We start from the raw sequence: 24,023 nt of genomic DNA, 5'->3' as shown, positions 1-24,023 counted from the left end.
ATATTTCAGTTAGTGTGCAATGAATCTAAAATATATGAATGTTAAATTTTCATCATGACATTATGGAAAATAATGAACTTTATCACAATATGCTAATATTTTGAGAAGGACCTGTACATCATTTCTGCTGTAAATCTTGCAGTTCACTCAGGAGACACAATACTTAGCACTATATGGTGCAGTAGATAGTGAGTTGTTGCTTCTATATAACTATTTGCCATCAACTGTGTGTAAACAAAGGTCCCGTAATCAGGCAGCTTATTTTATTATAGAATTGTGTTATTTTTAAATATTTTATATCTGAGAAGCAACTTATGTATAAAGAAACAGAAACAAATACAAAATAACCTCCAAACTTTGCTGTTAATTAAACTTAGACAACAGACGGAAGCAAAAACAAGAAATAGAAACTTGAGTCAAAGGTTCATAATAAAGATGTCACACTACATCAGATTTATAGAACTGGATTATACACTGAAATAGGTGATGTTAAAGTGTCCACGTTGAGGATAAATCAAAGTTTAAAAAGTGTGATCTTACTAGAGCATCTTAACAAACATCCAACTGCACACATTTTGCCATCATTTTCTGATGTCTTAAACATCTCTGCATTTAGATCTAGCCAGTATATAATAAAAAAAAAGTTCACAGTACCTCCAACACACCGTCTTCCATTTATGCTCGGATAAATGACTACATGTGTTGATCTGTCGGCAATAGACTTTATATCTAAGAGGAACAGAATATGAACATAACCTAAATACATCTCAAAAGGCAAATGTTAGTGGGTAATAAAAGTATTCTTTCAATCATCATCATCAAATTTAATCTTCTTCCCTTGGAAGGCCAGGATTTGCCCCTGCTGCTCCTTTCTCTTCTTGCTGGCCTCCCAGGATGGATGGAGTGCCGGCTGTGGAGGCTGATGTGAGAAGAAGCCTCCTCCCCTGCGGTCCTTCTGCCTTTGGACCTCTCCTTTGCCTCTTCCTCTACCGGTAGACCCAGATTCTGTTCTGTCAGACTTGGGGTGTCTGCCTTCAGGGGTAGGCTTGCTAAACTTGGACCCAGAATTTGAAGTTTTGTTCTCCTGCTTTGTGAACTTGTTTAGAGCTCGGCCAGCTTTGAGGTTCCCCTGGTCTCCAGATTTACCTCTACCTTTTCCTCTGTCGCCACCCCGCCCACCCTTAGCCAGCGACAAGCAGAAAACGGTCTGAAGTGTGGTCGCTTTGGACTTCAACCTTGACTCCAGCTCATTGAGTTCACTCTGGAGTTTTCCAGTTTTCACATTGCCCAGGTTTTTTTTTCCTTCCTGTTCTTTACCCACCTTCTCTTCCCCTTCACCTCCTGCCTGTGTTTTCTTCTTCTTGAATTTGTTAACTTTTCCTATAAAGAAGTCGTCTTCTTCGCTCTCCTCTGACTGGGAAGACTGCTTGTGAAAGCGCTCCTCTGTGCTGTCATCAAAGCACTCTTTCTCTTCATCGTCTGACGACTCCAAGTCGCTCTCTTCTACATCTGTACTTTTCTGGACTAATTCAGGAGCCGATCGAAGACTGACATTCTTTTCCTCGCCTTTACTTTGAGGCGTAGGCGTCACACTGCTCTTTGCACTGCTGCTCCTGACTGAGGTGGACTGGACACAGCTAGCCTCTGGTTTCTCTTGCTTGTGAACATCAGGGGTAGCAGGTGATTGGGCCACTTTGTCTTCTTTCCCAGATTTTTTAGCACCTTTAAGGACATCACCTCCTTCACTGTCGGGCATTTGTTCGTTCACGGCACAGTATTTGTCTTTTCCCTCATTTTTTCTATCTTGTCTCGTGTTTGGTGACGGCTGTGTGGCTTTTTCTGGTTGTCTCTGACCTTTCGGGTGACCTCCCTGTCTTCCAGCATTCGTGTGCTCCTCTTTGAAGGCTTCAACAGCAGCTTTGATGCTCTTAATCTTCTTACTGAACTGAGGGTGGGTGGCGATGCGTGCAACGGCTCGGTCAGATATGCTAGACTTTGGGTTTTTACAAACCTGCTCAAAGTTAAGGTCCTTCTGCAAGGCTGTCTTGGTCACCTGGAATTTGTGGAAAAAAAATAAACGGTTAAAGGTGAAAGCTGAAACATTTATGACAGCCCACCCCTTGAACGTTTCTAGCTGGTGGTTAGTATAACACCGCTACAAAACTACTAAGACAGGACAATCCACCTAAACCGACAGGCCGGGCCACCAGAGCTTTTGTCAGAGAAGGAACCAATAGGACCATGTTAGCTCTGGTGGAGCTGCAGACATCTACAGCTCAGGTGGAGGTATATGTTGACAGTCCAACAATTAGTCGTGCGCACCACAGTTCTGACTTTGATGGAAGAGTGGCGCAAAGAAAGCCATTGGTAAGAGAAAGTCAAAGGAAGTTCTGTTTGCAGTTTAATACAAGTCATTCAGAGGGGACAGGTGGAAAAATAGCTCTAGTTAGATGAGACTGAGACAGACCTACATGAAAAATACTGGGTGGCAGAAAATGAACACAGCGCATCACCCTGAAACATGGTGCTGACCGCGGGGACACGGAAAGGGACAGAGGAAAGTTTTAAAAATTCAATTTCCTTCTCCTTTCAATTCACAATTATGCACTGTTTTGTGTTGGTCTGTCACATAAATCTTTAATAAAATACATTGAAGCCTGTACAGGTCCTTCTCAAAATATTAGCATATTGTGATAAAGTTCATTATTTTCCATAATGTCATGATGAAAATTTAACATTCATATATTTTAGATTCATTGCACACTAACTGAAATATTTCAGGTCTTTTATTGTCTTAATACGGATGATTTTGGCATACAGCTCATGAAAACCCAAAATTCCTATCTCACAAAATTAGCATATCATTAAAAGGGTCTCTAAACGAGCTATGAACCTAATCATCTGAATCAACGAGTTAACTCTAAACACCTGCAAAAGATTCCTGAGGCCTTTAAAACTCCCAGCCTGGTTCATCACTCAAAACCCCAATCATGTGTAAGACTGCCGACCTGACTGCTGTCCTGAAGGCCACTATTGACACCCTCAAGCAAGAGGGTAAGACACAGAAAGAAATTTCTGAACGAATAGGCTGTTCCCAGAGTGCTGTATCAAGGCACCTCAGTGGGAAGTCTGTGGGAAGGAAAAAGTGTGGCAGAAAACGCTGCACAACGAGAAGAGGTGACCGGACCCTGAGGAAGATTGTGGAGAAGGGCCGATTCCAGACCTTGGGGGACCTGCGGAAGCAGTGGACTGAGTCTGGAGAAGAAACATCCAGAGCCACCGTGCACAGGCGTGTGCAGGAAATGGGCTAAAGGTGCCGCATTCCCCAGGTCAAGCCACTTTTGAACCAGAAACAGCGGCAGAAGCGCCTGACCTGGGCTACAGAGAAGCAGCACTGGATTGTTGCTCAGTGGTCCAAAGTACTTTTTTTGGATGAAAGCAAATTCTGCATGTCATTCGGAAATCAAGGTGCCAGAGTCTGGAGGAAGACTGGGGAGAAGGAAATGCCAAAATGCCAGAAGTCCAGTGTCAAGTACCCACAGTCAGTGATGGTCTGGGGTGCCGTGTCAGCTGCTGGTGTTGGTCCACTGTGTTTTATCAAGGGCAGGGTCAATGCAGCTAGCTATCAGGAGATTTTGGAGCACTTCATGCTTCCATCTACTAAAAAGCTTTATGGAGATGAAGATTTCATTTTTCAGCACGACCTGGCACCTGCTCACAGTGCCAAAACCACTGGTAAATGGTTTACTGACCATGGTATCACTGTGCTCAATTGGCCTGCCAACTCTCCTGACCTGAACCCCATAGAGAATCTGTGGGATATTGTGAAGAGAACGTTGAGAGACTCAAGACCCAACACTCTGGATGAGCTAAAGGCCGCTATCGAAGCATCCTGGGCCTCCATAAGACCTCAGCAGTGCCACAGGCTGATTGCCTCCATGCCACGCCGCATTGAAGCAGTCATTTCTGCCAAAGGATTTCCGACCAAGTATTGAGTGCATAACTGTACATGATTATTTGAAGGTTGATGTTTTTTGTATTAAAAACACTTTTCTTTTATTGGTCGGATGACATATGCTAATTTTGTGAGATAGGAATTTTGGGTTTTCATGAGCTGTATGCCAAAATCATCCTTATTAAGACAATAAAAGGCCTGAAATATTTCAGTTAGTGTGCAATGAATCTAAAATATATGAATGTTAAATTTTCATCATGACATTATGGAAAATAATTAACTTTATCACAATATGCTAATATTTTGAGAAGGACCTGTAGTTGTTCAAGAGGTATAAAAAGACTAACTACTCTGGTACCCAAACTGTGGAATCAACCGAACCACAAAGGTTTCCCGGTGAGATACAGGGAAGGAGCAGGAAGACCGTACCAAGTCTGGAGGGAGCTTCTTCATGCTGTGGACCTCCTCCAGCAGCCTTGCAGCTCTTCTCTGATTCCTTTCAGCTTCTGCCTCTTTCCCCTTCTTCTTCTTCAAGGCAGCAATCTGACGAGTAAGCTTCCTGATGATCAGAGCCTTGACCCTCTTCACCTCCTTCCTCATCTTCACCACCTCATTGTTTAGATTCAGGACATCAGACAGCTTCTTGTTCTTCCCGGGAGATAAGGAAGTGTTTTCGTTTGCAACTTGTGACAATGCTTCTACTTCCTTTTCACCTGCTCCTTCCTCCTCCTCCTCCTCAACATCATCATCTGAACTTGTGGCCTCTTCCTCTTCATCCTTTTCCTCCTCCTCTCTGTCTTCTTCTTCCATCTCCTTCTCTTCTTGCTCTTCAACAGATGGAACCATCTTCTCTTTGGTATTAATCATCTGTTGTAACACAAAGTAAATCTGCTTTAAACAGTTGCAAAATAAACAAATACTTTAGTACATGAAAAACAGTACAATGTTGACATCTAACAGGTGATGTGAGACTGGGAGGAACTCCAAACTGTGTGAGGAGCATTTCCTCTCAAATCAAATTCGCTCTTTTAGCTGTTGTATTAAAAAAACAGATTTTAACATGGGAACTCGTTTGTTATTTAGATGAATGTGTGAAACACAGCAGAATTACACAAAATATTACAGCAGGCCCCTGTTATAAAGGCAGTATGGTACAAAGAGAAGGTCTGGTGTTTGTCTGCAGTGCAGGACAGAATACAGAGATGTTCACCAAGTCTTCAGCTTTTGGCATACCTCAACAGTTTTAGTTCTTTTGAACAAAAGCTGTTTCTTCAAAATCATATTGTTAGGCTACCAATAATAAAACTGCTATTTATCTGAAGAACTGAAATTAATAGAAGTCTCATCCAGGAACAGGTTTAACAATATCTAAATATTTTTGTTAAATTTCTGCCAGTTTTTGTGATTTTAGGTAACTGACTGTCACGTCGTTCAATGTAATAAAAATGAAGTAAATAAAATAGTGGGTACAGTTAGGTGTTGGGCATAACCAGATCAAACATGGCATAAAAATATAAAATATTACATATATTTCATAATAGATTCCTGCCTTACCCTTTTGGATCAGCAGGGGCCTTGCTAAGCATTCAAATCATCGAGAAATAAACACAACTGGCTGGAAGAACTTCAAAATGCCTCATTTGACCCAGTGAACTTCACTTCAAATTCAAACTTTAGAAGCATTCAGAAACAGCAAGTTGAAAATCGATAAATGTGCATTAGTTTGCTTAAACCTACTGCTTCTTCCGCAACGCTATATCATATAAAGACCAATTGCGACTAAACATGTCTCAAAGGGGAACATTTTAAGCGAAATAGCTGAACCAAAACAAGCGTGGTTAAGAAAGCATGTGAGAACTTGCTAGTGCGCACACTAATGTCTACTCTGACTTTTCTGACGTGTCTCCAGGGTTAACAAACAAAACAGAAACGGAAATCAAGCTGAGATATAATCACGTTTACCGTTCAGAAGTGGATGTTTGGTCATAAAAAGATCAAATTCAAAGAATGAGCTTGACTAGCAGGGAGCAGCCATGTTTCCTACGTCTTCGACGTCGCCGCGGCGTCACGTCGAACGCGAGCGGATCAACGCAGCGTGTCGTGAAAAGGGGAGGGCCTTCGGCGGACTGTTTTTATTTATTTCTTTGTTTCATGAGCATAAAACAGCCACAATGGTGGGTAATTGGAACCAGTGGTGATATTAGGATGAGCGGGTGACGTTCCCAGTTCCAGTTACCAGAGCGATATCAACAGAGAATCAACAGGGAGAGGATGAAGCGGCGCAATGCGGACTGCAGCAAACTCCGACGGCCGTTAAAACGGAACCGAATCACCGAGGGTATATATAGCAGGTACCAAAAAAAAAAGGGGCTGGAGGGACCTTATTGTATAACAATGGCGTCGCTCTGTATGTGTCAGGACGCGGCTGACAGCTTCTTTCGCGTTCATATTTAAGCTGTTCGGCTTCAGTATGGACGTGCTCGTGTATTTTTACAATATTAGGCCCAGGTTAACGGTTATACAAGCTGGCATTTACACACTGTGTGTAACGTTAGCGTTTTAAAAAAAAGCAGATTTCTGCTCAAATTTGAATAATGGCGTTATTCGCTCCACGAGGGGCGTTAATAATCAATTACGCACCTGAGGAAATGTATTCAGTTAAAACAGAAAAACGCGCTGCAACTTTGTGAGAAAAGCGGCGATGACTGAGGCGCTCGTTTTGAAACCACATGTGCTTTGTCTGGAAAAGGAGCTCAGCTTCAGTGCATGAGTAAAACAATGTCATACTTGCGGCCAGTTTTAGTTAACTTGTTGGAACATAAACAGCCGGTCGATTGATTGATTGATTGATCCAAAACAAATGGAAAGCAGGTGTGCTGGCCAACATGTCCAGACATGACACACACGGCAGTATTATACAACGTATTGACTTATGGAGACTGAATATAATTGCACACCACTTTTACACACACCATTTTTAAAGGCGCATGTCATTTTCCTTGCACTACACAATTATGCACCACTGCGTGTTGGTCTAAAACATAAAATTCCACTAAAACACATAAAAATGTGTGCTTGTAACATTACTAAACATGGAAAAGTTCAAGCAGTAGAAATGATTCTGTTAGCCACTGCATCAATAAAATACCCGGCTTCCTTGTCTCCCCGGAGCTCATTGCTTTATGTCTTTCTAACATGTTTGTCCTCTGCAGCACGTTCCTGTACCTGAAGTTCCTGGTGGTGTGGGTCTTAGTTCTGCTGGCTGATTTTGTGCTGGAGTTCAGGTTCGAGTACCTGTGGCCTTTCTGGCTTTTCATCCGAAGCGTCTACGACTCCTTCAGATATCAGGGTCTGGTAAGAGCTTGTCTATATTACCTCTTAGCATAGAAACAGTGTGGAGTCTGAGCCAAGTTTTCTCCAGGTCAGAATAAGTGTGGAGAAATACAGGTCCTTCTCAAAATATTAGCATATTGTGATAAAGTTCATTATTTTCCATAATGTCATGATGAAAATTTAACATTCATATATTTTAGATTCATTGCACACTAACTGAAATATTTCAGGTCTTTTATTATCTTAATACGGATGATTTTGGCATACAGCTCATGAAAACCCAAAATTCCTATCTCACAAAATTAGCATATTTCATCCGACCAATAAAAGAAAAGTGTTTTTAATACAAAAAACGTCAACCTTCAAATAATCATGTACAGTTATGCACTCAATACTTGGTCGGGAATCCTTTTGCAGAAATGACTGCTTCAATGCGGCGTGGCATGGAGGCAATCAGCCTGTGGCACTGCTGAGGTCTTATGGAGGCCCAGGATGCTTCGATAGCGGCCTTTAGCTCATCCAGAGTGTTGGGTCTTGAGTCTCTCAACGTTCTCTTCACAATATCCCACAGATTCTCTATGGGGTTCAGGTCAGGAGAGTTGGCAGGCCAATTGAGCACAGTGATACCATGGTCAGTAAACCATTTACCAGTGGTTTTGGCACTGTGAGCAGGTGCCAAGTCGTGCTGAAAAATGAAATCTTCATCTCCATAAAGCTTTTCAGCAGATGGAAGCATGAAGTACTCCAAAATCTCCTGATAGCTAGCTGCATTGACCCTGCCCTTGATAAAACACAGTGGACCAACACCAGCAGCTGACACGGCACCCCAGACCATCACTGACTGTGGGTACTTGACACTGGACTTCTGGCATTTTGGCATTTCCTTCTCCCCAGTCTTCCTCCAGACTCTGGCACCTTGATTTCCGAATGACATGCAGAATTAGCTTTCATCCGAAAAAAGTACTTTGGACCACTGAGCAACAGTCCAGTGCTGCTTCTCTGTAGCCCAGGTCAGGCGCTTCTGCCGCTGTTTCTGGTTCAAAAGTGGCTTGACCTGGGGAATGCAGCACCTGTAGCCCATTTCCTGCACACGCCTGTGCACGGTGGCTCTGGATGTTTCTACTCCAGACTCAGTCCACTGCTTCCGCAGGTCCCCCAAGGTCTGGAATCGGCCCTTCTCCACAATCTTCCTCAAGGTCCGGTCACCTCTTCTCGTTGTGCAGCGTTTTCTGCCACACTTTTTCCTTCCCACAGACTTCCCACTGAGGTGCCTTGATACAGCACTCTGGGAACAGCCTATTCGTTCAGAAATTTCTTTCTGTGTCTTACCCTCTTGCTTGAGGGTGTCAATAGTGGCCTTCTGGACAGCAGTCAGGTCGGCAGTCTTACCCATGATTGGGGTTTTGAGTGATGAACCAGGATGGGAGTTTTAAAGGCCTCAGGAATCTTTTGCAGGTGTTTAGAGTTAACTCGTTGATTCAGATGATTAGGTTCATAGCTTGTTTAGAGACCCTTTTAATGATATGCTAATTTTGTGAGATAGGAATTTTGGGTTTTCATGAGCTGTATGCCAAAATCATCTGTATTAAGACAATAAAAGACCTGAAATATTTCAGTTAGTGTGCAATGAATCTAAAATATATGAATATTAAATTTTCATCATGATATTATGGAAAATAATGAACTTTATCACAATATGCTAATATTTTGAGAAGGACCTGTATTTGCATTTCCAGACTTTATTTCCTATTCCTTCCATCCATCCATCCATGAAATGGCTCCCATAAATTCCTAGTCAATACTTTTTAATGTTGGCTTAAAAGTGATCAGGAACTTTGCAAAAGTAAGGAATTTGTGTTGCAACCCTGCTTTAAAGTCCACTTGAAAACACCTTCAATATGAAAGATTAAATTGAACTTTTTTTTTTTTTTTCTTCCATGTAGGCGTTCTCTGTTTTCTTCGTTTGTGTGGCGTTTACATCGGACATCATATGCCTCCTCTTCATCCCCGTCCAGTGGTTGTTTTTTGCAGCCAGCACCTACGTATGGGTCCAGTATGTCTGGCACACAGGTTGGTCTAACTCCTTCAATGGGATATCGGTTTTTTATCTTTTTTTTTTCCTCATCTTTGCTCTGGCTGCTTTAATGCCAAAGGCTTGCCTAATGTTCTTTTATCCAGAGAGAGGAGTCTGTCTACCCACTGTTTCACTGTGGATCCTGTTTGTGTACATCGAAGCTGCCATACGGTTCAAAGATCTGAAGAATTTTCATGTAGATCTCTGTCGACCCTTTGCTGCTCACTGGTAAGCATCACTCAATCAAAACCATTTTCCTAAGAATACGGTGACATGCAGCGGTTATAACCCCCTTGAACCTTTTTGCATTTTGTAACGTTACAGCTTCAAATTTCAATGTATTTTACTGGGATTTTTTACAGTAGACCAACACCATTGATACATGATCTAGCCCCCTTCACTCTGACACCTCTAAATACAATCATCCACAACCAGCTGCCTTTATAAGTTATGTAATGAGTAAATAGAGTTCACCTGGGTATAATTTAATCTCAGTATAAATCTGTTTTGTGAAGGACTCTAAGGGGTGTTAGAGAGCATTAGTGAACAAACAGCCCTCATAGAGACCAATGAACACAGCAGACAGGTCAGGGAGAAAGTTGTGAGGAAGTTAGAAAACAATGTCCCAAGCTTTGAACATTTCACATCTGAAAATTGAAAGAGCTGCAAACCTACCATGCTGTCTACCTGAACTGACAGGCCAGACAAGGAGAGCGTTAATCAGAGAAGTATCCAAGAGGCCGGTGGTAACTCTGGAGGAGCTGCAGAGATCCACAATTTCAGATGTCATACTTTTTGGTACAACAATTAGCTGTGCTATCTAGTCTTTATGAAAGAGAATGGCATGAAGGAAGCTGTTGGTAAAAGCCAAAAAGAAGTCCAATTTAAAGTTTACCACAAGCCATGTAGGGCAAACGGCATAACTGAAACAAGGTGTTCTGGTCCGACGGGGAAAAAGACTTAACTTTAACATTTTGGGCTATATGCTCTATGTGTGGTGAAAAACTAACACAGCATTTTACCCTGAACACACCATCCACACTGTGAAGCATTGTGGTTGGTCGTTTCATGCTGTAGGGATGCTTAGTTCAGTAGTACCTGGGAAGATGGATGGAGCTAAATAAAAAGCAAGACTTGAGACTGGGGTGGAGGTTCACCTTCCAGCAGGACAGTGACCGTAAGCATACAGTTAAACCCAACGCTACTTAAACCCCTGGCAGATATACAGGTCCTTCTCAAAATATTGGCATATTGTGATAAAGTTCATTATTTTCCATAATGTCATGATGAAAATTTAACATTCATATATTTTAGATTCATTGCACACTAACTGAAATATTTCAGGTCTTTTATTATCTTAATACGGATGATTTTGGCATACAGCTCATGAAAACCCAAAATTCCTATCTCACAAAATTAGCATATCATTAAAAGGGTCTCTAAACGAGCTATGAACCTAATCATCTGAATCAACAAGTTAACTCTAAACACCTGCAAAAGATTCCTGAGGCCTTTAAAACTCCCAGCCTGGTTCATCACTCAAAACCCCAATCATGGGTAAGACTGCCGACCTGACTGCTGTCCAGAAGGCCACTATTGACACCCTCAAGCAAGAGGGTAAGACACAGAAAGACATTTCTGAACGAATAGGCTGTTCCCAGAGTGCTGTATCAAGGCACCTCAGTGGGAAGTCTGTGGGAAGGAAAAAGTGTGGCAGAAAACGCTGCACACCTGCCAAAGGATTCTCGACCAAGTATTGAGTGCATAACTGTACATGATTATTTGAAGGTTGACGTTTTTTGTATTAAAAATACTTTTCTTTTATTGGTCGGATGAAATATGCTAATTTTGTGAGATAGGAATTTTGGGTTTTCATGAACTGTATGCCAAAATCATCTGTATGAAGACAATAAAAGACCTGAAATATTTCACTTGGTGTGCAATGAATCTAAAATATATGAATGTTAAATTTTCATCATGACATTATGGAAAATAATGAACTTTATCACAATATGCTAATATTTTGAGAAGGACCTGTATGCATGCTAGCTTAGTTGGTACCTCCAAATTGCCCCTAGGTATCAATGAGTGAGTTTAAATAGTTGTTCGTCCTGTGTGCCTATGTGTTGTCTTGTAAAGCACCCCCCTCCCCTCCAGGTAAAATTGAGGAAAATGCAAATAATTTCATTAAACCAAAAAACAAATGCATGCCATATTTTTCAGATATTAAAGACGTTTTAGACATCTATCCTGTTTTCTTCTGGACCACAGTCATGCACTTCTTGGTGTTGGTCTACCACATAAATCCTAATGACATGCGTTGGTGTCTGTAAGCCACTGTACATGGAACCAAAGGGTTGTCCTGTAATCATTCCTCCTAGTATCGGCTATCCCGTGGTGACCCTGGGCTTCGGCTTCAAGAGCTACGTGAGCTATAAGATGCGACTGAGGAAACAGAAGGAGGTGCAGAAGGAGAACGAGTTCTACATGCAGCTCCTACAGCAGGCGTTGCCGCCGGAGCAACAGATGCTGCAGAGACAAGAACGAGAAGCAGAGGAAGGTTAGACTACACTGCTTTAGTGGAGTCCAAACGCGTTGTACTGCAAATTAATGAGTGACTGAAATAAAATTGTTCAGAAAATGTACAGATTGGCTACTCCTTCCAGTTTTTATATTTGGGACGACCCAGTTTTGTATTTTATTATGGGACAACATGCAATCATTTTTATTTGTTCTGATGGTTGAACACCCGAATTCAGCCCACCCCAGTGGGTGAAGCAATGGGATTTACTAATTGTTGAGCTCAGTGACAGACAACTTACTGTTAACAATCAAAGTCAAGAACGTATTTATTTTCATTCTATGATTTCAGCTCAGTAGCATGCTCACAAATATCGCTTGTAGCCTGATAAGTGTGTGACAGATGTAATCTGTCAGAAATGCAAATAAACAGGCTTCCCTCGTATATTTCACAATTAAAATGTTTTTTATAGGTGCCGCTGCCACATTTAATCAAAGCACGAGTTTGACTCGGGTCCTTTTACTTTTCACATTGCAGTTCTGATATCTTGGGACATTTTATTAGTTTATTTGGCTGAAAACTCAACTACCACCATCTCCAAAAACCGTTTCCTATTCTTAGTTTGTCGGGTCTCATTTTAACATCATTTAGAAACTTGGAGCAGAATCGTGTTTTCCATTGTGTTTGGCCTTGATTGCATTGCAAAGAAGCAAAAGGTCATGTAAAAATTTGGTAGTTTATTTAAATCTTGAGCCTGGAAGCTGCGTTTGAACCGTGCTCGTATCTGTCGATCAATGTCATGGTTTAACTGATGTTTGTGGCCAAATATGTTTCAAGTTCTCTGCCCGTTAAATCTGCTTAGTTCTGTTTATGTCTGTTTGCTAACCCCCTCTTGTGCTCGTTCCCACCCAGCTGCCTTAGCAAAGGGGATCTCTGAGGCAGAACCCACAGTTTCCCAAAACGGAGCACCACCTGGGAAGAAAAGCTCCTCGGTCACATTACCGGAGCTGGAATATCGTGAAAAGGGGAAGGACAGTATGGCAAAAGAGCGAGAGGGCAAAAAACACAACACGGTGGGGATCAATAACAACAGTATTATACATGCACTGGACTCCAAACTACAGGAGACAGAATTTATCGAGAACTACATGGGGACAAAGAGACTGAATAATGACCTGGCAGGGGAGAACACACTCGCCGACGGGAACGCACACGTGACTGCTAAAGAGGAAACGGGGGGATCAGGGAAGAACTACAAAAATGTCAGCGGGGGCAGCAACTTGTCCCCACGGAACCACAGCTCTACAAACGGCAGTCTTCCGTCGGGCTCCTCGGCCAACAAGAACGAGAAGAAACAGAAGGGGGCGGGGAAGGGCCAGAAGGATCCAGTGGATAACTGTATTCCTAATAACCAGCTGGGAAAGCCGGACACTCTAGTCCGGTAAGACTCACTGTCACCATGTTTAACATGCTATGTTACAACTAACCAATCTATTGATTAGGGTCTTATAGTTCGAGGTGTTGAAAACAGTCCGACTCTGACGTACTGAGGCAAAGTTGTGTATGAAAACCTGTAGGCTAATGAAGTTGTGTTCCCCAAGGTTGGAGCAGGATGTGAAGCGCTTGAAGGCAGATCTCCAGGCCAACAGACAGCTGGAGTCTGAGCTGCGCAGCCAGCTCTCCTCTCTGAGCAGCCAGGACCGCAGCCTTCGCTCCGAACTGGGCCAGCTGCGACAGGACAACGAGCTGCTGCAAAACAAGTGAGCATGCAAGCGCCAAACTGCAGCTATTCTCATAACCCTGTAGTTGTTGTTTTCGTAGTTTCATCTGGTTCCTAAATGTTTTTGGAGGGCGTGATGTAGATTTTTACCCCTCTATACTTGGAGCGTTTTCACATTGTACGCACTGCAACATATTTTATTGGAATTTTATGGTGTTGAACTAACCGAACGTAGTACATAATTGTGAATTGGAAAGAAAATAACGGGGGGTATTTTCAGAAAATTCAGATCTTCATGTCCCAATGGGCAATTCGTTTTACAGCTTCCAAGCAGCCCCACTGCTTAAGAAGTTCTCTGCTGTACTGGATGAGCCTCAGTTCAGAGAAGTCAGTCAAAGCTGTCACGAAGTGCAACTGGAACGCTGTCCACAGTAAAAAGTGTCCATTACATAATTAATAAATTATACTGAAAAGCTAAGTCCATGCTAATCATCACTAGCAATGTTCAGCAACTCCCAAAAATAAACCAACGGATAAACAAATGAACAGATGTGACTTGCTGCTGGTTGAAGCACGAGCATGCACTCTTTTTAGCAGCATAATACTGTGGGGATGGGGATGCTTATATTCAGCAGGGACAGGAAAACTGGTCAGAGATGATGGGAAGCTTGGATGGGGGGTGGCAGGAGAAGCAGAGAGGAGACGCTGCTGTCTGAACTGGTGAAGCTCCAAAGTTTGCCTGAAGTTACAATTTTAAGAAGACGTTTTTGTCTTATCCATGGCACTAATGAGTTACAAGCCCAAAACTGTGGATTTTTGACCTTTTTGAACTTAGTTTTAGGTTGGATATTGCATATTCGTGCACCGCAGATTCAGCGGGGTCATCCTCCCGTTTGGTCCGATGCAGGCAGTCTGATTACGGGCAGCTGCTTTCTCCCTGCTCCCTCATCCTGTAGACGCTAAATAACCATCAATAAACATCCAACCCAAACACGCTGTTTCATGGTGGTTTTGTTTTGGGGGAAATGTTTGTGCCTTCAAACAGCTGATTTTATGTGTGATCAGCTGATTTAGGATGTTATTAAATACATCGCTCTGCCTGCGAGTAATTCAGAAAGCTGATGTGTCCTTTTTCTTTCTGTCAGCTTTCAGGAATGGTTTATGATCTGTAAATGGAAAATTACATGTATGACCTGCTCCGGTCACTGTGGTCCTTAATATTGTTGCAGTCGCTCTGGAGTTTTATTAACTTTTCCCTGCACTGTCTCAACAAAAACCTTCTCATTTCTCCTTCTCCCACTTCCAAATCGGTGAACAGCAGCCTGTTCATATCACATGTAGTCCCTACTCAGCCCCGGTCAGGAGCAGGGACCAGAAAAAGTAGGTACCGTTACGGAAAAAACAGCAATGGAAACGCTCACAAAGCAAGCAGAGAGGAGTCGAGAAGGGCCAAATGGAGCCAGTGGAAAAGGGGCAATGGATTCCTCAAAATAGCCACCCTTTGCTTCGATTACTGCTTTGCTCTCTTGGCATTCTCTCCATGAGTTTCATGAGGTGGTCACCTGAAATGGTTTTCCAGTGGTCTTAAAAGAACTTCCCATGGTTCATTGAGAGACGGCCAAAAGGTTAATATTTCAGTGATCACATAACATATTTAAAATTCTTTTACAATTTTTTTGTTTGCTACTTAATTGCATATGTGTTCATTCACAGTTTTTATGCCATTATTGAGAATCTGCATACAATGTAAATAGTCACATACATAAAGAAAACCATTAAATGAGAAACTGGTTCTAAAACTTAGGTTGACTATGTCTCTCTCTGTACTTCAGGCTTCACAGTGCCGTCCAGGCCAAGCAGAAAGACAAGCAGACAATATCTCAGCTGGAAAAGAGGCTGAAGGTTGAGCAGGAGGCCCGAGCTCTGGCTGAGAAACAGCTGGCCGAGGAGAGAAAGAGGAAGAAGATAGAAGAGGCCACTGCAGCCAGAGCTGTAGCTTTAGCAGCCGCCACCAGGTACCTGGTTTCATTTCTTCTAAGTCTTGGCCATGTGAGCTGTTTCCGATCCTTTTTTAAAGAACATTTTCTCACTTGTTCACCAGAGTGGAGTCCACTGATTCTCTTCGAGGTCGTATCAGAGAGCTGGAGACGGAATGTAAGAAGCTCAGCATGGACATGAAGCTCAAGGAGGAGCAGATAAGGGATCTTGAGGGAAAGTGTCAGGTGAGACTGTTGGGGCTTGCTTTGTGCTTGAAAGTCAATGTGTGCATTCTTGTATGCCGTAAACTGCTGTGAAGATGCAGTTTTACTAAAATAATCTGCCATCTAGTGTGGGTGGGTCATCTGATTGCATCAGATGCTTTGTTTTGTAAATCTGGATCTGAACTGTAAAATATGCACAGTGAACATCACCTTCATACTTGCTCCTGTTTGTTTCCTGTCTCTCTGCAGGAGCTGCGCAAGTATAAAGAGAATGAGAAGGACACAGAGGTCCTGATGTCTGCACTATCAGCCATGCAGGAGAAGACCCAGCATCTGGAGAACAGCCTCAGTGCTGAAACCAGGATCAAACTGGACCTGTTTTCTGCACTGGGAGATGCCAAGAGGCAGCTGGAGATAGCACAAGGTAGACGGGGGCTGTATGGATCCAAACTTGGTCATCGATTACTCATTCTCCACGCAGAACAGGAATTAAATCTCTGAAAGGGGGTCAGTGGAAATATCTCCCTTAAGGCTCCCACAGAGTCGAGCCCACATGACACGTGGACGTCCATTAGACTCGTCCACACAAACCGCATACGTGTAATCTGTGTCACACAAACTACTCGGCAGGAAAAAGTCTACACATCGCACTGTTTGATACTGTGACACTGAGCCGATAAGGATTGCTTGGTGTCACTGTCACTCTCTGAGCTGTGGGTGCCCTGGTGGAGAAGAAACGGGGCTAGGCGAACAACGAGCTCATCAGACTTGCTACTATCCATATTCAAATTGTTTCTCGCCATCCACCGTCCTCATGTCCTTCACCAGTATTGTATTCTCCTTCTTCATCCCTAGTGTGGTTTAATGGCCCTATACAGGTCAATATTAGCATATTGTGATAAAGTTAATTATTTTCTATAATGTAATGATGAAAATTTAATATTCATATATTTTAGATTCATTGCACACTAACTGAAATATTTCAGGTCTTTTATTGTCTTAATATGAATGATTTTGGCATACAGCTCATGAAAACCCAAAATTCCTATCTCACAAAATTAGCATATTTCATCCGACCAATAAAAGAAAAGTGTTTTTAATACAAAAAACGTCAACCTTCAAATAATCATGTACAGTTATGCACTCAATACTTGGTTGGGAATCCTTTTGCAGAAATGACTGCTTCAATGCGGCGTGGCATGGAGGCAATCAGCCTGTGGCACTGCTGAGGTCTTATGGAGGCCCAGGATGCTTCGATAGCGGCCTTTAGCTCATCCAGAGTGTTGGGTCTTGAGTCTCTCAACGTTCTCTTCACAATATCCCACAGATTCTCTATGGAGTTCAGGTCAGGAGAGTTGGCAGGCCAATTGAGCACAGTGATACCATGGTCAGTAAACCATTTACCAGTGGTTTTGGCACTGTGAGCAGGTGCCAGGTTGTGATGAAAAATGAAATCTTCATCTCCATAAAGCTTTTCAGCAGATGGAAGCATGAAGTGCTCCAAAATCTCCTGATAGCTAGCTGCATTGACCCTGCCCTTGATAAAACACAGTGGACCAACACCAGCAGCTGACACGGCACCCCAGACCATCACTGACTGTGGGTACTTGACACTGGACTTCTGGCATTTTGGCATTTCCTTCTCCCCAGTCTTCCTCCAGACTCTGGCACCTTGATTTCCGAATTACATGCAGAATTTGCTTTCATCCGAAAAAAGTACTTTGGACCACTGAGCAACAGTCCAGTGCTGCTTCTCTGTAGCCCAGGTCAGGCACTTCTGCCGCTGTTTCTGGTTCAAAAGTGGCTTGACCTGGGGAATGCGGCACCTGTAGCCCATTTCCTGCACACGCCTGTGCACGGTGGCTCTGGATGTTTCTACTCCAGACTCAGTCCACTGCTTCCGCAGGTCCCCCAAGGTCTGGAATCGGCCCTTCTCCACAATCTTCTTCAGGGTCCGGTCACCTCTTCTCGTTGTGCAGCGTTTTCTGCCACACTTTTTCCTTCCCACAGACTTCCCACTGAGGTGCCTTGATACAGCACTCTGGGAACAGCCTATTCGTTCAGAAATGTCTTTCTGTGTCTTACCCTCTTGCTTGAGGGTGTCAATAGTGGCCTTCTGGACAGCAGTCAGGTCGGCAGTCTTACCCATGATTGGGGTTTTGAGTGATGAACCAGGCTGGGAGTTTTAAAGGCCTCAGGAATCTTTTGCAGGTGTTTAGAGTTAACTCGTTGATTCAGATGATTAGGTTCATAGCTCGTTTAGAGACCCTTTTAATGATATGCTAATTTTGTAAGATAGAAAGTTTGGGTTTTCATGAGCTGTATGCCAAAATCATCCGTATTAAGACAATGATTTTTGAGCACTTCATGCTGAAAAGCTTTAAGGAGATGAAGATTTCATTTTTCAGCACGACCTGGCACCTGCTCACAGTGCCAAAACCACTGGTAAATGGTTTACTGACCATGGTATCACTGTGCTCAATTGGCCTGCCAACTCTCCTGACCTGAACCCCATAGAGAATCTGTGGGATATTGTGAAGAGAACGTTGAGAGACTCAAGACCCAACACTCTGGATGAGCTAAAGGCCGCTATCGAAGCATCCTGGGCCTCCATAAGACCTCAGCAGTGCCACAGGCTGATTGCCTCCATGCCACGCCGCATTGAAGCAGTCATTTCTGCCAAAGGATTCCTGACCAAGTATTGAGTGCATAACTGTACATGATTATTTGAAGGTTGATGTTTTTTGTATTAAAAACACTTTTCTTTTATTGGTCGGATGAAATATGCTAATTTTGTGAGATAGGAATTTTGGGTTTTCATGAGCTGTATGCCAAAATCATCCATATTAAGACAATAAAAGACCTGAAATATTTCAGTTAGTGTGCAATGAATCTAAAATATATGAATGTTAAATTTTCATCATGACATTATGGAAAATAATGAACTTTATCACAATATGCTAATATTTTGACAAGGACCTGTATATGCCATTGGTACTCTGTATGATTACTCTTCTACACTTTCTTTTTAAAAGCCTTTCAATGTAATTCACATGCCCTCTTAATTGCGCAAAATAAAAAAAGACAAAATAGGAAGATTGCATTAAAAATATCTACAGAGCTTTGCAAAAATATTCATACCCCTGAAACTTTGTTACATTTTTTTTTTACTTGGGTAAATATTTAATTGGGATTTTATGTGATGGACAAACATCAAGTAGGCATAATTAGGAAGTGGAAGTTTCTTTTAAAAGAGAAATTCTGAATGATGTGGCTATACGTAGTCGGTCCCCTGCTTATCTAATACCCAGAATCTGTTACCTTTAGAAGTCACTTAATAGTTTAGGTGTAATTTATTCTGACTTCAAATCCAGCTGGCCTGTGAAGGCCCCTGAGGTTTGTTGGAGAACATTGGAGAACGAATAGCATTATAAAGACAAAGGAGCATAGCAGAGGGGTCAGGGAGAAATTGTGGCAAAGTTTAGAGCAGAGTTTAGTTGTAAATAGAAAAATAAATAAATAAAGGAGCTAATGCTGCACACCACCCTGAACCCACTATCTGTACTGTAAAACATGATGGTGGCAGCATCATGCCACTCCTCCTGTTACCATCTTTGCTAAAAACAATCTTTGTTTCCTGTCACTCAGGCCAGATCCACCAGAGGGAGCAGGAGATCATGGAGCTGAAGCAGAAGATAGCAGAGGTGATGGCAGTGATGCCCAGCCTGTCCTACTCGTCAGACGGCAGCAACCTGAGCCCAGTCACCCCGCACTACTCATCCAAGTTCATGGACAATAGTCCCTCCTCCCTGGACCCCAACGCCTCAGTCTACCAGCCCCTGAAGAAGTGACTCTTTTTGTCAGACAGAACGTTTCCCTATCCTTGTTTTGCCATCTCTTCTATTTTGGGTTACTTTAAAGTTTACCAGCCCCTTGACAAGATTTTGCACTTAGCACACGCAGACACATGAAGCTCCTCCATTTTCTTCTGAAGGCTTTCTCTACGTTGTTCAGAGGAGGGGCGGTTTTATTACAAGAACTCTTTATTTTGAAGGGGTTGTGTACAATTTGCTTGGTCTAAAGATGAGCCATCATACATTGCTTCATGTCAGTTCTCTTTCCACAGTGACCTTTTTTCTTCACACCCTAGTATTTAATTGAACAAAGTAAAACTGATTGGGTTTTAATGATGTTTAAATGAGACGGTAGGCATGTTTTTAGTTCATTTAATCTGAGGCTCCTGTAAAGCCCTGTGAGGGATACATGAATGTAAAACTGTTCATGTTTGGATATATCTACGTTAACTTAAATTGGTGATTGTTTCGTAATGTTTCTTTTCAGTTCGACAATGTGCATATATCTGAAACGGTGGCATTGAGTTCTGTTCCTCAGATAAAGTATAGTCTCCTTATACTGGAATATTGGGTTCTCCAGGATAATTAGTAAGTGGAAGAATCGATGTAGCTTTGCCCTTCAGAAGACCGCTGCTTGATTAGGCCTGGCACTGCCAAAAGGATACATTAAGGCTCACTCACCTCGCCACGAACGCTGTTCCTTCTTTTTTTTCTGGACCAAATTAGGCTACATTAGGCCACATCGCTCACTGGGTTCAATGATGTCAAGGTAACTGCTCGTTACCGTAATTTGCAGACGTAACAGTGCCTTGCAGAAACCACTTGCTTTGCAATCCTGGGATACTAGAGCATCTAGCCACACTTCTCTCTCTCTGACTCCGACAGGCCTAGTTTTTATTTAAATGATAAACGATTGCAGAACTTTTCAAGGCAGTATTCAAATGAGGAAAAACAACAAAAATATCTAACATTTTAAATGTGTGATCATTGCAGCTAGATGACAGCGGTTTAACAGACTTAAAGGAAAGCGGATGACGCTGGACGTGGCACAAGTCGCTTCAGACTTGATATGTTAAATGCCAACCCAACCTGATTGTCTCTTATCATGCCCTCAAGCTGGCATCTTGTTTACAACAATGTACATTGAACTTAATGGAGAATGTTTCCTTTTTCTTATAACATTTCTGTTCTTAATTGCCAAGTGTTGATGTTCGGTTCCCATCCGTACTTTGATTGATGTAGCTAGTATAATGTTCGCAGCAGCTTGCTGTTCTTTTTTTATGTCATTACAACATATTTGGATGGTGTTGTGTTTACATGGTTCTGGGCTGATCACAGTGAAGCAGCAGATGGTCAGTTGGTCACATTGTGGTAATTCACAACTTATTTATTTTATTATTTTTTTTTTTTTTACAGATCTTTTGTTTTTAATGAAAGGCGCTTGATATTTTGTCATTCAGTTTTATTTCCAGTATTATTGTTTTTTTAGACCAGGAAGTAATCTGTGAATATGTTGTGTAAAAGGGAAAAGGTTTACCCCTGAACCATTTGACCATCCTGTGCTGTCATGTCGCCTACCTTTTTAAAAGGGAGAAGAAAAAAAAATGGTATCATTTGTGGATTGCTCTTGCATTGTAATTTAAGTTCTCAAGTTGCTTTTACAAGTTTGTGTAGAAGGAAGTGAAAAGGTTTTTAAAAAAAAAGTGCTTTGTTTTATCTTTTTATTGTTCTGCCATGTTTTATTTTATTCACTCAAAGTGATGGTGGCTGTGTCACACGGTTCACTTTGAGCCTCACCATTAAAGAAAGTCTTGCTGGTGGCATTGCAAGCTGGTGAGTCCGTTTGTCATCATCCGTTTTCGGTGCTGAAGCTCCCAATACTAATCACTAGAGGGCGACACTGAGATTCACCAAATTTGCATCCATGGCCAGACGTTAAGGCAGTGACTCGGATGTCGTTAGGAAAACTTTTTAGCGACAGCTTTTGTGCTGACATTTCATTCTTATTAGATTATTGTGCTGAATAAATAACTTGCTAACATAAGTCATTTTGACCTGGCACAAAATGACCAAACTTTATTTCACAATATTCCCGTTTTAAACATAGGTGATGGTAAGAGCCCAGCTGAACAGATGCTTTTAAAATCCTTCCTTTTTAAACTTCAATAATTCAGTTGTGGTCTACATAAAGTGGAACTGCAATGCTTTGGTTTGAAGTCCTTGTTATTGTACCCCTGTTTTGAAAACCTCGTTTGGTATGGCCTCTTTAAATGCTACTGAGGCGCCTCACGCCATGCCCCCCTCCAGGTCAAATAACACTTTTTTCAGCCATTTTTGTAGTTTGATAATTATCTAGTGCTGCAGAAACCAGACAAAAATGGCAGAAACAGTGCAAAACTTTATGCAATAATACTATTCACAACGCGCAGTACAGTTCTGTCCTCAAGAAGCTAAAAGCATGCAGCACACAGTGCTAACATAAGCAGGCACGATGCTGCTATCAAAACAATGGCCAAGATGTCATAACACACAATATAGTCATGTCTAAAATAACGTTTGCCGTCATTTTAACGTTTTTTGCAGCTTACCACTTTGCTGTGTCCATTGTTTCCATAGATAGAAGGAACTGACCCCTTAATCAGATGAAATCCTTTGGCAAATCCTTGATACTGGCAGAGGTTGCTGAAGGCAATTTCCCCTCTGATGTGGGTACATGTCCATGAAAAATAATATTTAACCAGGCACTTCAAAGAGGTTCTGAGGCTGGGGGACGGTGTAATGAATTGTGTGGGTTAATACACATAACCAAATCAAACTTATCCTCTTTCAGTGTAGGCATATTTTGACCTTAATAAGCTGTTCCGCAGCAAATGCTGTGACGTAACAGTTTGAAAAACATAACAGAATAGAGAAAAATGAAAGGACTGAAAAATATGACACAAACAGAATATATCTCCGCAACACCTCGAGAGACTAAAATCAACTTTCTGCACTCCTACAGACTCAAAGTACACAACAAAATATATTCAAAGGCTAAAAAAGTTAATCTCCTTTAATAGGTACATATATCCATTACTATTTAAATGTACCAATAAATATTTTGTGGTTTCTTTTCAAAATATGTTTAACATTTAAAGTAATGTTAAAACTATAATTTTGTATTTTTTATTTGACAGTTTCTGTGTTGCATTGCACTTTAAAAATAATTCAAACTATCATTGACAAATGTCAAATAAACCCCAACATGGTTAACCTGCAGAATAAAGTTGAACAATGTATTAAATCACAATCGGAAAAGAATATTCACAACTTGCAAAAAGTTTGGGATATTGGGCTTTCTCGTAAACTTTTTGGAAAACGTAAAAGGTTCATGCTACAGTGATATATCATGAAAATAGAAGCGGTTTCTAATAGTCTGACGTGACACTTGGGTGCCTCTCACCTCCCTTAAATGTGCCTGGAGTTGAACGGCATTCATCATCCGGTTCCACAGGACACTCTTCACAATGAACGGGTCATCAGTGTGAGATGTGGCCAAAGGACTTCAACTTCTATGGCTTTCTGTGCCTCTTCTGGTCTCTCTGTTGCAAGCTGCTGATGGCTCTCTAAGCTCAGTGGTCACTTCCCTCTGAGAACATCCTGTCTGAAGGATCACAACGGTGAGGTACTGTTGATCCGATGTTATGTGTCGACTTGGTCTCATGATGTCAGAATGTGAACAACATAAACCAGTTTTAATTGAACCAGGACATTTATTGGTTGATTTATGAATCAAACACCTGTTGTGAATTTTGTCGTCAAGCTCCTTAGAAAACAGCAGGTTCTTTATGTGGTTTAGAGTAGGTCACATTAAGTTCACCTGTAAAGGTGCACTTTAGGTTCATCCTAAAATTTCGCTTGTAAGCTGAATATCCCTAACTTTCCTTTGGTAGTGTATGTGTATTTCAAAGAACCTGTTTGCAGTATGTGGTAGCACATTTTAATTCAAGCCCCATGAATACAAATAAAGTTTTTGGCCTGTGGGATAGACTGCACTTCCCTCGATGCCCACAAGTGGTATATTTTTAGTGGCCAAGATGCTAAAGCTCAGATAGAGTGGTGGGGACTTTCTCTTAAATAGACATATGATAGATGAAGTGTAATATGCACTGCAGAATTCGTGATATGCACAACTGAAAATATATATACTATATAATATGCTGTAAACAGTGAATTTGTGCAAGCAGGTATATGTATATAAATATGTGCATATGTTACATGGCTATCAGAGGATGTAATAATAATATTTAATGCTATAAAGTAAGAAAACAGTCAGAAAATGTGACTCAGTGTTCACCATATCCGATTATATGTTTTCTAATAACC

General features: G+C 41.8%; 2 protein-coding genes across 6 annotated transcripts; one reads left to right on the top strand and one right to left on the bottom strand.

The window, feature by feature from the left end:
- Positions 1–241: 241 nt before the first annotated feature.
- On the bottom strand, positions 242–23,151 carry srfbp1 (serum response factor binding protein 1). Of its 4 annotated transcripts, none has more exons than XM_047383911.1 (3): positions 23,101–23,151; positions 4,385–4,822; positions 242–2,053 (listed from the first exon to the last, which is right to left on the bottom strand). In XM_047383911.1, exons 1-3 carry the CDS (start codon positions 23,137–23,139, stop codon positions 806–808), a joined length of 1,725 nt encoding a protein of 574 aa, XP_047239867.1. In that variant the 5' UTR covers positions 23,140–23,151; the 3' UTR covers positions 242–805. The 4 variants fall into 4 exon arrangements, with proteins under 4 accessions (XP_047239867.1, XP_047239869.1, XP_047239868.1 ...); XM_047383913.1 differs by lacking the exon at positions 23,101–23,151 and adding an exon at positions 6,596–6,712; XM_047383912.1 differs by lacking the exon at positions 23,101–23,151 and adding an exon at positions 5,918–6,051.
- Positions 6,174–21,487, top strand: maco1a (macoilin 1a). 2 transcript variants are annotated; one of them, XM_047383909.1, is made up of 11 exons: positions 6,174–6,306; positions 7,168–7,309; positions 9,232–9,358; positions 9,467–9,590; positions 11,744–11,922; positions 12,796–13,324; positions 13,485–13,643; positions 15,436–15,618; positions 15,705–15,825; positions 16,054–16,228; positions 19,453–21,487. In XM_047383909.1, exons 1-11 carry the CDS (start codon positions 6,227–6,229, stop codon positions 19,653–19,655), a joined length of 2,022 nt encoding a protein of 673 aa, XP_047239865.1. In that variant the 5' UTR covers positions 6,174–6,226; the 3' UTR covers positions 19,656–21,487. The 2 variants fall into 2 exon arrangements, with proteins under 2 accessions (XP_047239865.1, XP_047239866.1); XM_047383910.1 differs by lacking the exon at positions 6,174–6,306 and adding an exon at positions 6,801–6,826.
- Positions 23,152–24,023: the final 872 nt, after the last annotated feature.

Source organism: Girardinichthys multiradiatus, chromosome 13 (assembly GCF_021462225.1).
Source record: "Girardinichthys multiradiatus isolate DD_20200921_A chromosome 13, DD_fGirMul_XY1, whole genome shotgun sequence".
Classification (NCBI taxonomy): domain Eukaryota; kingdom Metazoa; phylum Chordata; class Actinopteri; order Cyprinodontiformes; family Goodeidae; genus Girardinichthys; species Girardinichthys multiradiatus.
This window is presented reverse-complemented; position numbering and strand designations above follow the sequence as displayed.